This window comes from Ostrea edulis, chromosome 8 (genome assembly GCF_947568905.1).
Source record: "Ostrea edulis chromosome 8, xbOstEdul1.1, whole genome shotgun sequence".
Lineage (NCBI taxonomy): Eukaryota > Metazoa > Mollusca > Bivalvia > Ostreida > Ostreidae > Ostrea > Ostrea edulis.
Window position 1 is genome coordinate 5,163,297 of NC_079171.1, and position 18,000 is coordinate 5,181,296.

At 37.8% G+C, this 18,000-nt stretch overlaps 1 protein-coding gene across 2 annotated transcripts; it reads left to right on the forward strand.

Moving 5' to 3' along the window:
* The first annotated feature begins 2,958 nt into the window (after window positions 1-2,958).
* On the forward strand, window positions 2,959-16,529 carry LOC125662289 (beta-1,3-galactosyltransferase 5-like). Of its 2 annotated transcripts, none has more exons than XM_048894454.2 (2): window positions 2,959-3,111; window positions 14,863-16,529. In XM_048894454.2, the coding sequence occupies exon 2, from the start codon at window positions 15,160-15,162 to the stop codon at window positions 16,276-16,278; it is 1,119 nt and encodes a 372-aa protein (XP_048750411.2). In that variant the 5' UTR covers window positions 2,959-3,111; window positions 14,863-15,159; the 3' UTR covers window positions 16,279-16,529. The 2 variants fall into 2 exon arrangements, with proteins under 2 accessions (XP_048750411.2, XP_048750410.2); XM_048894453.2 differs by lacking the exon at window positions 2,959-3,111 and adding an exon at window positions 12,409-12,595.
* The last annotated feature ends 1,471 nt before the right edge of the window (window positions 16,530-18,000 follow it).

The window sequence follows — 18,000 nt, forward strand, 5'->3', positions numbered from 1 at the left end:
TTTGATGAAAGTGAATATCGCATACAATGGGAGAAGACTCAGAGACAATATCGCGTCCAATGATTAGTGTGAGTTGAAATCAATTATTTTCTAGAATTAAATAGCTTAAGTCTGCATTGAACGAGAAGTGGACTTTTATCGAATTCTCGGTAAGTGAGAAAGTTTCCCAGTTTACTTTCAGAAGGTCGGTGGTCTCTTCCCAGGTACATTGTATCTGGGTTCTCTCTTCCACCAATAAAAACTGGGCGCCACTAGATAACTGGAAAATTGTTGAGTGTGGCGGAAAACATCAATCAATCAATCAATCTGTAACCTGTTTCAACGGCAGCGATTATTTCCTCGAATTGCATGTTTTTGCACGTCCTAACTGACCAGTAGTCAACTGGTGAGTGGTCACGACATGTCCTAGCTAACCGCGACACGTCCTAACTGTCCGCGACACGTCCTAACTGACCACAACACGTCCTAACTGACCAACAGGTAACCGATGTGTGGTCGCGACGTTCAATGTGAACTGTCTCTAATAACTGTAATGAAATATGCATTATGGGTGTTAAAATTAGTCAATACATTGACATGTCTTTTCGGTTCGTGCTTTTATTTGAGATATATTTATACGTCTTCTTTGTGGAACGAAAAGAATATTGCAACATCAGTCATCTTTAATAGAATTCAGGGGCGGATCCAGGAACTTTTGAAAGAGGGAAGGTTCTACCATTAATTTTGGCTTTCAAAGGGGAGAGTGGAGGGGTTACAAAGGGGAGGTTCCACTCTGAAAGTGCGTTGTTTCTATCTTTTTATCAAACTTTTCCGACTGGAATTAAAGATTTCAGTATCAAGTTTTTGAATTTTTTTCGGGAGCAAAGCGATAACTTCAAGTTGAGTAAAATACGGTTAAATTTTCCTTAGACTCCCCTGTCTCTGCATTCATTATCGGTGTTGCTTCTCCGGCGGCAGATGTCCAGTGTTGCTTCTCCGGTGGCAGATGTCCAGTGTTGCTTCTCCGGCGGCAGATGTCCAGTGTTGCTTCTCAGACGTCCAGTGTGATTACCCGGAGACAAACAATGCCGGTCATTCTCTACTCCCCGGTCAGTCTCTACTCCCCGGTCATTCTCTACTAGTCATTCTCTACTCCCCGGTCATTCTCTACTCCCCGGTCATTCTCTACTTCCCGGTCATTCTCTACTGGTCATTCTCTACTCCCCAATCATTCTCTACTCCCCGGTCATTCTCTACTGGTTATTTTCTACTTCTCAGTCATTCTCTACTTCTCAGCCATTCTCTACTCCCCGGCCATTCTCTACTGGTCATTCTCTATTGCCCGGTACTCCCCGGTCATTCTCTACTCCCCGGTCATTCTCTACCAGTCATTCTCTACTCCCCGGTCATTCTCTACTGGTCATTTTCTACTGGTCATTCTCTACTGGTCATTCTCTACTGGTCATTCTCTACTCCCCGTCATTCTCTACTCCCCGGTCATTTTCTACTGGTCATTCTCTACTCCCCGGCCATTCTCTACTCCACGGAGACAAACAATGCGGTCATTATCGTCCTGTTTAGGAACTCTACTCCTTGAAATAATTTTTAATGAGGTGTGTGCGATGTGAGCAGATCTAATGACAGGAAATACGGATCGCAGACAATGTGGACGAACCTCAGGATTTAGAGTCAGTGGGACTTTGTCCTTCATACAAGTTTTTAAAAGAAGGACTCCCATCAGCCACGTACCTCAAATCACGTGACTCGATCGTCACGCATTTCGTGTTTTGGGCAGTGTTTTCGAGGTTTCTATTACGAATGATTTATAACATTATGTATATATATATATATATATATATATAGCAAAGAACAGAAATGAAATTGTGATTTAAAGATATCACGCAGAAATGGAACTAGATTACTACATCAATGAATTGAATTAGTGTTTCCTCTTCTCAGTGATTTTTCAGTAAAATATGAATAATTTACTCCAAAATTCTATTTTCACTTCAATTCAAATTCGTATAGTTTTAAAACGTTACATGTACATAAAAAAAGTTTAAGATATGAATAACTTCAAATTAATTGATTTGACCAAATACCGTAATCCATATAAATTTCCAGTTTCGATTTTTTACTAGAAAACCATATTTATACCCCCAAAATGTTATTTTCCCTACGTCAAATGTTGTGATGTTTTTATATTGATTGTACAGATCCAATCTTCTAATTTGAGTTTTAACTAATTTAATACAATTAATTATGTATATTTATAACAACACCCTCCACCCCAGTTTTCAGCGATTTATCTACGAAAACCCAATATTGGCCTTCAAAATTCATATTCCCTCAAATAATAATTCGGTATAATTTATTACTTGTACAAATTAATACCTTTATTTTAAGTGGTAAATAGCTTGGAGGTAAATAGTTTGAAGCTTAATTTTAACAGATTGGCTAGACCTGCGCAGCACACGGTGGGTGGATGGGGGACGTTTATTTACAGGTGGAACATGAGGTACATAAATATGATTTTATAATTATATAAACAATATTTCCAAGGGTGCAAGTACATGTATATAAATAATTCATGCCCATATATGTTCACTGGCACAAAATAAAGATGGGGCATAGTGCATGCAAAGATCTAGAGATTCGTGAAGTTAATAAATATACATGTTAGGGAGGACAGCAGAGTAACTCCTGGAGTTTAGAAATAAATATGCATAGTTTTTTTTAATGTTTTAAAGTTTGATGTTGTCATTATAATTGCGTGTATACAAGGTGAATAAACATCTATCTTCTGCCTGAAGCTGTCCTCTCTGGGTTTTTTGATGGTCAATAATGGATAATAACAGCTGGTCTTAGCAACAACGAAAAGCCCGCGTATTCTGCATTGTAAGTAGACGGTCGCAGAGTAAAACAGTAGTACGAGGTTTGAGTTCGTCTTTTGACGTTCACGCCCCCTGGGGAAAATTATTTACTTCCTGTGCAGTCTCTGTGTTTGCGCCGGTAATGATGCAACTTTTATGTCAATTAGTTCATGGCTGGATCCTAATTATGTCAGCTGACGGAAGATAGGACACTACCATTAATTTGATAAAGATCGAACGAAGCACAGCGCAAACACAGGTAAGAAGATGTTTATAAACAAATTCTGGACATACCAGACAGGTGCACTATTTCATGACATTCGAAAGTTCAGTCAAGACATAAACAGTCAGATACTGCATTAGCAGGTTTTTAAGTCCAGGTAATACCTATAGTTAATACATCGTGTCTAGAACGCGCACCTGCATACCATGACTTTGTTAAGGCTTATTTGCTTATATGTAGTCTTGATTATTTATGCGTGACGTTAATTATTTATTTATGCTGTTTTTAAATTCAAGAAATGAATGCATATCTACAAGAACGCCCCCGAATTCTCAGTGTTGTGAAACCGTCGCACGTTGACCACAGCTCCTGCCCCCCCCCCCCCCCCCCCCCCCCACCCCCTCCTCCCATGTCTCTGACCCCGCGTCATGCATTTCTCACGTAATGTATAGTTGACATTGCTTTTGAATTTTCGTTTAATTTCCCACTTGTGAGGGGAGGAGACCCGCTACAGAGAGAAGCAATAGATCCGCCACTGTAGGCTGTGTTGACCGATACAATAGATCCGCCACTGTAGGCTGTGTTGACCGATATATTGCGCGTGACTCTACTGTTCTAAAAAGCTATTCGAATATTCGTAAATTAACACATGATGATATGGAGTTCTCTATGAGAGAGAAACTCAGTATCATTCAGTTTTCTAGTTCTATATACGGCGAGGTCAGAGTGCAGTATCTTGAACCCTTTGTTTCACTCGAAAACGAGAGCGATAACTTTTTCGATGATTTCGGACGAGGAACAAACTTCATATCGCATCAAGAATAAACTCTAGAATTAGAATATGCTACTGGAACAAAAATGAAGTTAGAAAAATTTGTTGGTAGCAAGTGTCCTTTAAGTAGCGAGTGTCCTCAACTAGGAAGACGAATAACAGAGAAGGCGTCTGATCTGTAGAAAGGAAGTGTGCTGCTTTAGATTTTTATTCATTTTGTCAAATTAAAAATTATTTTCCAATTCACGTTCTGCTTGTCTTAACGACATGTAACATGGTTTGTATAAAATTATATCGACCTGTTATTCACAATATGATTTGTATATAAGATTATATCGACCTGTGATTCACAATATGATTTGTATATAAGATTATATCGACCTGTGATTCACAATAAGATTTGTATATAAGATTATATCGACCTGTGATTCACAATAAGATTTGTATATAAGATTATATCGACCTGTGATTCACAATAAGATTTGTATATAAGATTATATCGACCTGTGATTCACAATATGATTTGTATATAAGATTATATCGACCTGTGATTCACAATAAGATTTGTATATAAGATTATATCGACCTGTGATTCACAATATGATTTGTATATAAGATTATATCGACCTGTGATTCACAATATGATTGTATATAAGATTATATCGACCTGTGATTCACAATAAGATTTGTATATAAGATTATATCGACCTGTGATTCACAATAAGATTTGTATATAAGATTATATCGACCTGTGATTCACAATATGATTTGTATATAAGATTATATCGACCTGTGATTCACAATATGATTTGTATATAAGATTATATCGACCTGTGATTCACAATATGATTTGTATATAAGATTATATCGACCTGTGATTCACAATAAGATTTGTATATAAGATTATATCGACCTGTGATTCACAATAAGATTTGTATATAAGATTATATCGACCTGTGATTCACAATAAGATTACCCTATAAGATTATATCGACCTGTGATTCACAATAAGATTTGTATATAAGATTATATCGACCTGTGATTCACAATAAGATTTGTATATAAGATTATATCGACCTGTGATTCACAATAAGATTGCCCTATGATAAACGGCTTACCTTCATTATATTTTCACATTTTTAATCAAGATTTATAGGTTATAGACTTTGTATGGGAAAATATGACGACCGAGTTTTTTGGCGCGTAGACGGACCGAGCTTGCGAGGTCCGTCCGCGACAAAAAACGAGGTCGTCATATTTTCCCATACAAAGTCTATAACCTATTTATTATATACTTTCAATTTCATTTAGAAACTAACAATAATTTATTTTTTACAATTTCTTTATTGGTTTAACTGAATAAAAGATGAAAAACACGAAAAATTTGAAAATTAACGACGTAGTAATTTGCTTGTGTATTGATTGTGACGTAATGTTTGCGGGCCGGAATGTTTCCGGGCATATATCGTGTGATATATGCCTGCAAGCTTTTAAAGAAAAAAGAAGAGATGAAATTGAAAGTATATAATAAATACTGATATTTGACGTGCTTTTTAATATTGTTCTTTTTAGGTGGAACTGTCATCCATTCTTAAAAACTTTACTTACTTTTATAGTACATTATCGTCTGAAAACTTTAGTTTTGTTCTGACTTTTACAGTACATTATTGTCTGAAAACAAATTGAGAGGAAGCGGTGCTTATTTCATCCACTTAACTGAAGGAGAATAGGCATATATCTAATTAAAGTAGTATCGAAAGCAAACTCCGGAGTAAAACAGCGCGTCAAATATCAAACACAGGGGGCGGATCAGTATCAGAAATAAACCAGTACATCAGAAATCAAACACGGAGGGGGGGGGGGGGGGGGGCAGTATAAAAGATAAACCAGCACGTCAGCAACCAAACACGGGGGCGGATCAGTATCAAAAATAAACCAGCACGTCAGAAATCAAATACGGTGGCGGATCAGTATAAAAATAAACCAGCACGTCAGAAATCAAACACGGGGGCAGATCAGTATAAAATATAAACCAGCACGTCAGCAACCAAACACGGGGACGGATCAGTATAAAAAATAAAACCACATCAGAAATTAAACACGGGGGTGGATCAGTATAAAAAATAAAACCACATCAGAAATTAAACACGGGGGCGGATCAGTATAAAAAATAAACCAGCACGTCAGAAATCAAACACGGGGACGGATCAGTATAAAAAATAAATCAGCACGTCAGAAATCAAACACGTTAGATATCAAACACGGGGGCGGATCAGTATAAAAAATAAACCAGCACGTCAGAAATCAAACACGGGGGCGGATCACTATAAACATAAACCAGCACATTAGAAATCAAACACGGGGGCGGATCAGTATAAAAAATAAGCCAGTACATCAGAAATCAAACAAGGGGGCGGATCAGTATAAAAAATAAACCAGCACGTCAGAAATCAAACACGGGGGCGGATCAGTATAAAAAATAAACCAGCACATCAGAAATCAAACACGGGGGCGGATCAGTATAAAAAATAAACCAGCACGTCAGCAACCAAACACGGGGGCAGATCAGTATAAAAAATAAACCAGCACATCAGAAATCAAACACGGGGCGGATCAGTATAAAAAATAAACCAGCACGTCAGAAATCAAACACGGGGATGGATCAGTATAAAGATAAACCAGCACGTCAGCAACCAAACACAGGGACGGATCAGTATAAAAAATAAAACCACATCAGAAATTAAACACGGGGGCGGATCAGTATAAAAAATAAAACCACATCAGAAATTAAACACGGGGACGGATCAGTATAAAAAATAAACCAGCACGTCAGCAATGAAACACGGGGGCGGATCAGTATAAAAATAAACCAGCACGTCAGCAATGAAACAAGGGGGCGGATCAGTATAAAAAATAAACCAGCACGTCAGCAATGAAACACGGGGGCGGATCAGTATAAAAAATAAACCAGCACATCAGAAATCAAACACGGGGGCGGATCAGTATAAAGAATAAACCAGCACGTCAGAAATCAAACACGGGGGCGGATCAGTATAAAAAATAAACCAGCACGTCAAAAATCAAACACGGGGGCAGATCAGTATAAAAAGTAAACCAGCACTCAGAAATCAAACACGGGGGTGGATTAGTATAAAAAATAAGCCAGCACGTCAGAAATCAAACACGGGGGCGGATCAGTATAAAAAATAAACCAACACGTCAGAAATCAAACACGGGGGCGGATCAGTATAAAAAATAAACCAGAACGTCAGAAATCAAACACGGGGCGGATCAGTATCAAAGATAGCACAGCACGTCAGAAATCAAACACGGGGGGGGGGGGGAGGGGGGGGGAGGCTGAAGTGTTGGGTGATATTGAACGTAAAATGCTAGGGGTGGTGATGTCCAGGGCAGGGTGTCGCCATGTTATCTGGGGATGTGAGACGAGGTATAGCCATGTTATCTGGGGTGTGTAGGACGGGGTGTCATCATGTTATCTGGGGGGTGTAGAACGGGGTGTCGCCATGTTGTCTGGGGGGGGGGGGGTGTAGGACGGGCTGTCGCCATGTTATCTTGGGTGTGTAGGACGGGGTATCCCATGTTGTCTGGGGGTGTGTAGGACGGGGTGTCATAATGTTTTCTGGGGGGGTGTAGGAGGGGGTGACATCGTGTTATCTGGGGTGTGTTGGACGGGGTGTCGCCATGTTATCTAGGGGTGTGTAGGACGGGGTGTCGCCACGTTACCTGGGGGTGTATAGGATGGGGTGTCATCATGTTATCTGGGGGTGGTGGTGTAGGATGGGGTGTCATCATGTTGTCTGGGGTGTGTGTAGGACGGGGTGTTGCCATGTTTTCTGGGGGGGGGGGGGGGTGAAGGAAGACTTCAATATAACAGATAGTTCAATATAAGTGACTTCACTATAACAGATAGTTCAATATAAGTGACTTCAATATAACAGATAGTTCAATGTCAGTGACTTCAATATAACAGATAGTCAATATAAGTGACTTCAGTATAACAGATAGTTGAATATAAGTGACTTCAATATAACAGATAGTTGAATATAAGTGACTTCAATATAACAGATAGTTGAATATAAGTGACTTCAATATAACAGATAGTTGAATATAAGTGACTTCAATATAACAGATAGTTGAATATAAGTGACTTCAATATAACAGATAGTTGAATATAAGTGACTTCAATATAACAGATAGTTGAATATAAGTGACTTCAATATAACAGATAGTTCAATATAAGTGACTTCAATATAACAGATAGTTCAATATAAGTGACTTCAATATAACAGATATTTCAATACAAGTGACTTCAATTATAACAGATAGTTCAATATAAGTGACTTCAATATAACAGATAGTTCAATATAAGTGACTTCAATATAACAGATAGTTCAATATAAGTGACTTCAATATAACAGATAGTTCAGTATAAGTGACCTCAGTATAACAGATTGTTCAATATAAGTGGAGTAGATTGTATATGCTTCATTTTAAAAGTTATTTTAAGAAATCACAAAGTTATTTTAAGAAATCATAAAGCGTTTTATGAAATATACCGGCGTGAAACGTAGCAGCTGATACTCTCGTGTATTTTAAAGAAATAACTCTTATTTCTTATATTTACATTCTGCTTTCATTTTTGTCGGAATTCCCAGCAGTTAATACACACGCACTATATTTATCTGTATTCATACGCGCACTGTTACGACATGAGGAAACGAATTTACTGCACGAAGCCGACATTGTAGTCAAAATAACACGTGAGTTGAATTTAGCTGAGTGTAAATGTAAGCACAAATTCCCACATTACACGTGAGTTGAGACTAGTTCAGTGTATTTATGTATGCAAATTTCCACATCATACGTGAGTTTGAGTCTAACTGAGTCTATTTCTCTACATTATACGTGAGTTTGTGTCTAACTGAGTCTATTTCTCTACATCACACTTGAGTTTGAGTCTAACTGAGTCTATTTCTCTACATTACACTTGAGTTTGAGTCTGAGTCTATTTCTCTACATTGTACTTTAATTTGAGTCTGAGTCTATTTCTCTACATTACACTTGAGTTTGTGTCTAATTGAGTCCGTGTATTGAGAAATCTACACTACACGCGAGTTGAGTTTGATTACATGTACACAAGGTATTGAAGAGAACGTTATATTTCTCGTTGTTTTCTGAGTTTGATTACATGTACACAAGGTATTGAAGAGAACGTTATATTTCTCGTTGTTTTCTGAGTTTGATTACATGTACACAAGGTATTGAAGGGAACGTTATATTTCTCGTTGTTTTCAGTTGTCCTTGCTAGTCACAGTTTTACAATTGGTCAATAGAGAATAATCACAGCTGGTCACAACAAATAAAAATAAAATAAAAAACATGTCATCTGCATTGATTAACTGTCGCAGAGTACAGAGAAATACGATCTATAACGTCTGCTCGTGCTTCCCGCTATTTCACAGCGGCACCTTCCTACTACCCTCAGCCATCCGCTCATCTTCCAATAAATGTAGCCAGCTGATGATATAAATATAAATTGTCTGATACTTGTTTGTATCGTATATCGAGTATATATATATATATATATATATATATATATATATATATATATATATATATCTGTGTGTGTATGTATATTACATAAATACACACGTTTACTAGCTTTTAAACAAATTTGAATTGAGAAATTTCAGAAATGCCGTGTATGTTTTTGGTTTTGCTAATGGGATTTTGTTTTTTTAAAATGAGAGTTATCACTATTTCTCATTAAACTTCCTACTGCCCGAAGACAGAGGATCGACAGAAGATTTTTCACTTAACGATCGGATATTACGCATGTGTTCTAAATTAATCCTGAAGATCCATGCCTTTATGTGTACATGTATACAGGTTTATTTTATTTACGACTTAAAAATAACACTAAGTAAATATGTCGAATTGACTAGTCAGTACGTCTAGTGTCTCAGAAACATAGAGACTGATGTAGATAGCAATTTTTTAAAATAAATATTAAATTGAGTCACGACAAATGACTGAATAAATCAAAGAATTCATATGATCACAAAATATATGCGTCTATCCCCGGTTAACATTTCATTTGATGTAAAATGGAGATGTATAAATAAATTATTTTCCCTATATCTTCAACTTTTCCTTACAAGAATATTGACATCACTCAGATTTGTCTACGAAAAAGATGCTAGACCGGGGGGGGGGGGGGGGGGGGGGGGGGGGGGGGGGGGGGGGGGGGGGGGGGGGGGGGGGAGTGTTATTAAACACATGATTGGATGAAATGAAAAATCAGATAATATTTTATTACAGTATACACCTATATGGGTCAAGCAAACAAACGAACAAAGTAGGAACAATAAACATTAAGATAATATGTATACATGCACATTCATATGCTTCCACACTTACACATATATATATATACATACACATGCACTCGCATATGATAAGCAATAGATGCAAGAAATTTACCCATTTATTACACCGACATGGAGCTTCTATTACTTCATTCTAGTGATTGTTTTATAAGATATAACTTTGAGTGTTGGGCTAAGTATATATTTTCTGTATAGGTGATTTTAGAAGAAATGTGAAACAATAATCTAACAGGTTTTCATAAGTGTATGGATATATATATATTCATATTTAAAATTTGTAAAAAGAAATTCGATAGCAGCATGTGTACCTGGAAATTCTATATTAGTTTTACGCCATATTTAACTATCAGACAGAACACAGTAACACGCGGGATGTTCCGGGTGCTGTGTTCTGGGGTGTGTGTCCCCTGGGACCTACCAGAGCCCACTGTCTATAAATAGAATGACAAGACATACCCCGGATCACGTGATGATGACGCTATTATTTGCTGGACTGTTCACAGTGTGTATTCTACCACTCCGAGTTGCACGTCGCGGGTAAATTGATAATCTACGTTTAATAGCAGGGCCCCTTCTGGGCAGTCAGCAGTGGCGGATTTAAGAGTGGCGGATTTAAGGGTGGCGTAACCGCCCCCCCCCCTCTAAAATTTTCAAATTTAAGGTAAATTGTGGTATCTTGTTTAGGAAAATGAAGTAAACGATAAAAGAAGCAATAATTTCTTCCACTCCCGGAGAAATAAATGACAAAATCTTTAGATTTCTTGAATTTGTTTATTGGGAGAACTTAATTTTTTCCAAAAACCCTTAAAATTTGCGTCATTTTTACTAATTTCACCTTATTAAAGATGATAGAAAATAGTACAAACGACTTAAATAGGAGACGTATTTCAAACCCTATAAAATTTGTAAAAATCCAGGAGCCCCAGACCTCTTGCCTCATAAGGTGGCGCCCCCCGTAACTGCAATTCCTGGATCCGCCCCTGGTCAGTACTATAAATCTACACCATCATACGTTTAATAATGAATAAAAAATGAAACACATTGATAACAGTAATCAAGACTTATATCAAATCATTTTTAATACAGTAATGTATTCAGAAATTGTAAACATGCGATAATTAAGGAATTATCCTACCGAAACAATGAAGAAAAAGAAGAGTTTTTACTTCCCCATGTGCACTTTGTTACACAACCAGAAATAGGCCGACAGCTCTTGCGTCCGATAGTGATGACCAGAGACTTCGCAAAATGCTGACTACAGACGAGACGGTTAGAACCCCTGTAGCATCACCTTATCTAACGCAGGCTCGTGACTACAGACGAGACTTAAAATCACCTTATCTAACGCAGACTCGTGACTACAGACGAAACTGTTAAAATCACCTTATGTAACGCAGGCTCGTGACTACAGACGAGACTTAAAATCACCTTATTTAACGCAGGCTCGTGACTACAGACGAGACTTAAAATCACCTTATTTAACGCAGGCTCGTGACTGCAGACGAGACTTAAAATCACCTTATTTAACGCAGGCTCGTGACTATAGACGAGACTTAAAATCACCTTATTTAACGCAGGCTCGTGACTACAGACGAGACTTAAAATCACCTTATTTAACGCAGGCTCGTGACTACAGACGAGACTTAAAATCACCTTATTTAACGCAGGCTCATGACTATAGACGAGACTTAAAATCACCTTATTTAACGCAGGCTCGTGACTACAGACCAGACTTAAAATCACCTTATTTAACACAGTCTCTGACTTCTGGTAAACAGGAAAACTCAACACTGATGTAATTATGGTGATATGTACGTGAAACATAATTAGACATTTTTTTTTTCACTAATGGACATCAAAATTTGAAAATGACAGAAGAGCCTAAGCTAATGGCTTAGGGTTGAAACCCTTACGTCTCTCAGTTTTTTCCCCCCTATCGTCTTTCAGGGTTTTTTCCCTATCGTTTGATTTAAATCTCTCGTAAAACGTTTTATTTATTTCTGTTATCACTGCAAAACTTTACCATATTGTATTGATGTACATATGTGTTCATCATCCAGCATTTCTTGTTATTTAATTGCAAGGCGACTCAGGAACTACTTTCCGAGCGTGACAGATGTTATTGAATCATGCGAAAGGCGCCCTTTGGTGAAGGTTGCGTAACGCGCCCTCTGGTGAGAGAACGACACCTATACCTTAGCTCTAATATTTAAACCACTGTGGTGCTCAGTCTTTGTCTCCTAATGTAGCGCAAGATGTTTGTGTTTTAAATGTACCTTCCTGACTTCGGGAACATAACTTCCTAGACCACGTTTTAACGTAAAACGAGCAATTTTCGGTAGGTAAAATTTCATTTAAATATAATTATTTCGTGCACAATTAACAAAATACATCGTTTATATATTTAGCTCGGATCGTAATCGTGCGTGTCACGTGTTCTTACCCGCACACTTGGCGGTCATTCAGACGTGTTCCGTCACCTGTTCCCGAGTCCTTCCGACTAGAGATTCAGGGCCCCAGGTTTGAATCCTGGTCTGGTCCGTTGCGTTTTCTCCCTTCCGAACCGGTGGCGGTAATTAGAGAGAGAGAGAGAGAGAGAGAGAGAGAGAGAGAGAGAGAGAGAGAGAGAGAGAGAGAGAGAGAGAGAAACAAAGAGAGAGACAAAGAGGAGAAAAACAGAGAGAGATATAAAGAGAGAAACAGATATAAAGAGAGAGACACCCAGATAGAGAGACAGAGACAGAGAGAGATATAAAGAGAGAGAGAAACACCCAGATAGAGAGATAGATAAAGAGATATATAAAGAGAGAGAGACACCCAGATAGAGAGATAGATAAAGAGATATATAAAGAGAGAGAGAGAGACACCCAGATAGAGAGATAGATAAAGAGAGAAATATAAAGAGAGAGAGAGACACCCAGATAGAGAGATAGATAAAGAGAGAAATATAAAGAGAGAGAGAGAGACACCCAGATAGAGAGATAGATAAAGAGAGAAATATAAAGAGAGAGACACCCAGATAGAGAGAGATAAAGAGATATATAAAGAGAGAGAGAGAGACACCCAGATAGAGAGATAGATAAAGAGAGAAATATAAAGAGAGAGAGAGCCACCCAGATAGAGATAAAGAGAGAAATATATATATAGAGAGAGACACCCAGAGAGAGAGAGAGAGAGAGATAAAGAGAGAGAGAGAGAGACTCAGAGACGGATTATGACTGCTATCTAATGTTTTGAAGCTACGGAGATTTTGGTCTAATATCATTTTCTGAATCACGTGGTATAATTTTATCATGGTGTATTTGCCGACATTTCTGATATCAAAGCTTTCATCATTAAGATAACCGCATCTAACGTACACATACCAGTTTAGTCAATCTAGTACGTGTTATAAAACAGTGCTATTATCTCTATCGTTAGGACGACCGCAGCTAAAGTACATATAAAACAGTGCTATTATCTCTATTGTTAGGGCGACCGCAGATAAAGTACATATAAAACAGTATTGTTATCTTTATCAATAAGGCGACTGCAGTTAAGGTACATAGATATTAATGTAGTCAATCTAGCGTTATAAAACACTGCCGTTATCTTACACATTAAAGGTTCAAAACTGTTCTAAACTTAAAGATGGAGAGAATGACGTATTATTTTGAAGGAAAGTTTTCACTACTGCTTGTAGTTATAATTAGACCAATCATAGATCAGTTTGCTTGTAGTTATAATTAGACCAATCATAGATCAGTTTGCTTGTAGTTATAATTAGACCAATCATAGATCAGTTTGTAGTGATAATTAGAACAATCATAGATCAGTTTGCAGTCATAATTAAACCAATCATAGATCAGTATGTTTGTAGTTATAATTAGACCAATCATAGATCAGTTTGCTTGTAGTTATAATTAGACCAATCATAGATCAGTTTGCTTGTAGTCATAATTAGACCAATCATAGATCAGTTTGCGTATAGTTATAATTAAACCAATCATAGATCAGTTGGCAGTCATAATTAGATTAATCATATATCAGTTTGCTTGTTGTAATAATTAGACCAATCATAGATAAATTTGTATTCATAATTAGACCAATCTTAGATCAGTCTGCTTGTAGTTATAATTAGATCAATCATAGATCAGTTTGCGTATAGTTATAATTAGACCAATCAATATTGAACGTATGATGAACATTTAAAAACATAAACAAAATATTTTTTCACAATCAGGTAAGATTCGGTTTGGTTAGATACACCCCCTGTAGCTACAGACCAAGAGTCGGGCTGAATTACTCGTAGTATTAATCGTACATTTTCCGGTAATGTGAATTTGGGTTTTTCTCCATAGCCACTGTACCTAAAGTACAATGTAGGTGTGTCCTGTTACATGTTTTTATTTATTGACTCAATTTCTATTACCTTGACTTGGAATGGCTGGACGCAATGTAAATTGATAGACATTGTTCATATGATGTTATCACATTGTTCATATGATGTTATCTCACTGAGTAGTCCTGTTCTTACAACTTTTCCCAGATTTTCCCAGTTTTATACCCTAATGTATACATACCTTAAATTTCATTCATTTAAATGATGTTTTCTATTGAATTCAGGAAACAAACCTTCTGCATAGGGACTCCATTATGACATCATCATTACCGCCAGTGGATCATGTGACTTCATGTGGATACGTGACTTTATGTTTGGTACACGTGACCCCATTTTAACTCATGAGACATGAGCCTACCAATGGGACACTATATTTCATGGATACAAGTGAATAGAAATAATAGAAACATACACGTGTAAATTTAAAGAATTCCCTCCACGTGTTTCTCACAATGCATAATGAACAATGGATCTGACGTGTACAGGATACGTAGAGGACACGCTCTAGTCGGCGAAATACTATGTCGTCCGCGAAGCGTTTGTTCCTGATATTTTTGGTTGTAGGCTCGGTTGTCTTGTACTGTTGTCACGTGATCTTATATAAATCCTTAGTGAATCACAATAAAAGGCGTCCAACCAGAGTGGACAGTATCGGATCGCCGGAACCAAACTTCACGACATTCCACGAGACCAGAAGTAGGCCTAAAAGTATGACGAGAACGTTTCATTCCCCGTCTGTTACTAAGAATATGACTGGTATTAGGAACGTAACAATAGGTAGGACTGCGGACAGCTGTGATGCTTGTTTTAAGAATGACTTCCGTTTCATTGTTAACGCGGACGTCTGTGAAGACTACGACAAGGTGGACCTACTGGTCTTAATCTTCACAAGACCCAAGGATTTCCAGGAGCGACAAGTCATCCGTGAAACCTGGGGCTCACTCTGCACCAAGGCGCACCAGATCGCGTGCGTATTTCTTCTGGGATTCACGGCGGACGCCCAAGTAATGATGGAGATTAAAGCCGAAAGCTGGACACAGGCGGATATCGTCCAGCTGGACTTCACAGAAAGTTATGGCAACTTGACTTTCAAGACCATGTCAGGATTTCGATGGTCACGTGACTTTTGTTCGAAGGCGCGATTCATTATGAAAGCAGACGGTGATATGTACGTTAATCTGGAACTAATCCCTATTCTTTTACAGGCCGTTCCCCAGGGGAAATTTTACGGGGGATTCTGTTGGGGGGAACAGACTCCCCATCGATCTAACTCTTCCAAGTGGTACGTTTCTTTCAAAAGTTATTCCCACAAAAAGTTTCCTCCCGTCTGCTCGGGGACCGCGTACCTGATCAGCTCTGATTTCTTACGTGGACTGATGAACGTCAGCAGAAACATTCCGTTCTTTCATCTAGAAGACGTGTTTATTGGGATGGCTGCGAGCGCTCTCAAAGTGAGACCGACTTCCATCAACGGATTTACAAACTTGCACGCATTCTTTACGCCATGTTCCTATAGAAACGAAGTATTGACATCACATTATGTTAAATCGGGTATTTTGAAGAAGTACTGGATAAAAAGCCAAAAATGTCCGTTAGCAAAACACTCGCCAGCAATGCTGTATAATTCCAAGAAAGTCTAACAGTGCTGGATCTAACAAAACACTTGTCAACAGTGCTGTAACTAACGCAACATTCGCCATCAGTGCTTTACAAGTCGAAAACAATCTACAAAATAGGCGCTCAAGGAGTCGTATTGAACCAACGATGTACAACGTCAGTACCCCCCTCACACGATTATAATGATTTCCTAAATTTTCATCATTGCAAAATAGTGAAAGATGCCCTTTGATATACGTAACAGCCTATTTTACTAAATAAATATGAAATATAAGGCTGCTGTCTTGAAATCTAAGTGATATTTGGATGTGTAAGAAAACGTGAAAGGACGAGAATAACCGAGATCTCATCATGTTTTAGACCCAAGTCTAAATATCGTGTTTTATTTTAAGAGAGTAGTCATGTATTTTGTTTTTCCTGCTACACAATATCTTCTTCATAAGATTTTATAGACCCAACATCTATCATTTTACGTTCTAAAGGTAAGACAAGATGTGTTTGTATATTTGTCTGATGGTAGAAAGTTAGTTCTGGTACCAAAAGGAAGGTCTTGTCACAAGGAGTACACATGGGAGATATAAAAGCCCCAACGTCAAACGTTTAAAATATGGCCAAACAAACAGACAAACTATGTAATTTTGTCCACAAATCTCAAATTAAGGAGACATAAAATGCGTCGCCTCGATGGTGGTATCTCTTGACGTCATAAAGTAAACTTTTAAAAAAAAAACTGGAGTACGTCACAGTCGTATGAAACGCACGAGGCTATGTTTGAGCGCTGACCTAATATAGCTTTATTTTATTGGGTTACTTGTACTGGGTATAGAGATCAGTTTATTAGGTTACTTGTACTGGGTCGGTATAGAGATCAGTTTATTAGGTTACTTGTACTGGGTCGGTATAGAGATCAGTTTATTAGATTACTTGTACTGGGTCGGTATAGAGATAAGTTTATTGGGTTACTTGTACTGGGTCGGTATAGAGATCAGTTTATTGGGTTACTTGTACTGGGTATAGAGATCAGTTTATTAGGTTGCTTGTACTGGATCGGTATAGATATCAGTTTATTAGGTTACTTGTACTGGGTCGGTATAGAGATCAGTTTATTGGGTTACTTGTATTGGTTATAGAGATCAGTTTATTGGGTTACTTGTACTGGGTCGGTATAGATATCAGTTTATTAGGTTACTTGTACTGGGTCGGTATAGAGATCAGTTTATTAGGTTACTTGTACTGGGTCGGTATAGAGATCATTTTATTAGGTTACTTGTACTGGGTCGGTATAGAGATCAGTTTATTAGGTTACTTGTACTGGGTCGGTATAGAGATCAGTATATTAGGTTACTTGTACTGGGTCGGTATAGAGATCAGTTTATTAGGTTACTTGTACTGGGTCGGTATAGAGATCAGTTTATTAGGTTACTTGTACTGGGTCGGTATAGAGATCAGTTTATTGGGTTACTTGTACTGGGTATAGAGATAAGTTTATTAGGTTACTTGTACTGGGTATAGAGATCAGTTTATTAGGTTACTTGTACTGGGTCGGTATAGAGATCAGTTTATTGGGTTACTTGTACTGGGTCGGTATAGAGATCAGTTTATTGGGTTACTTGTACTGGGTCGGTATAGAGATCAGTTTATTAGGTTACTTGTACTGGGTCGGTATAGAGATCAGTTTATTAGGTTACTTGTACTGGGTCGGTATAGAGATCAGTTTATTAGGTTACTTGTACTGGGTCGGTATA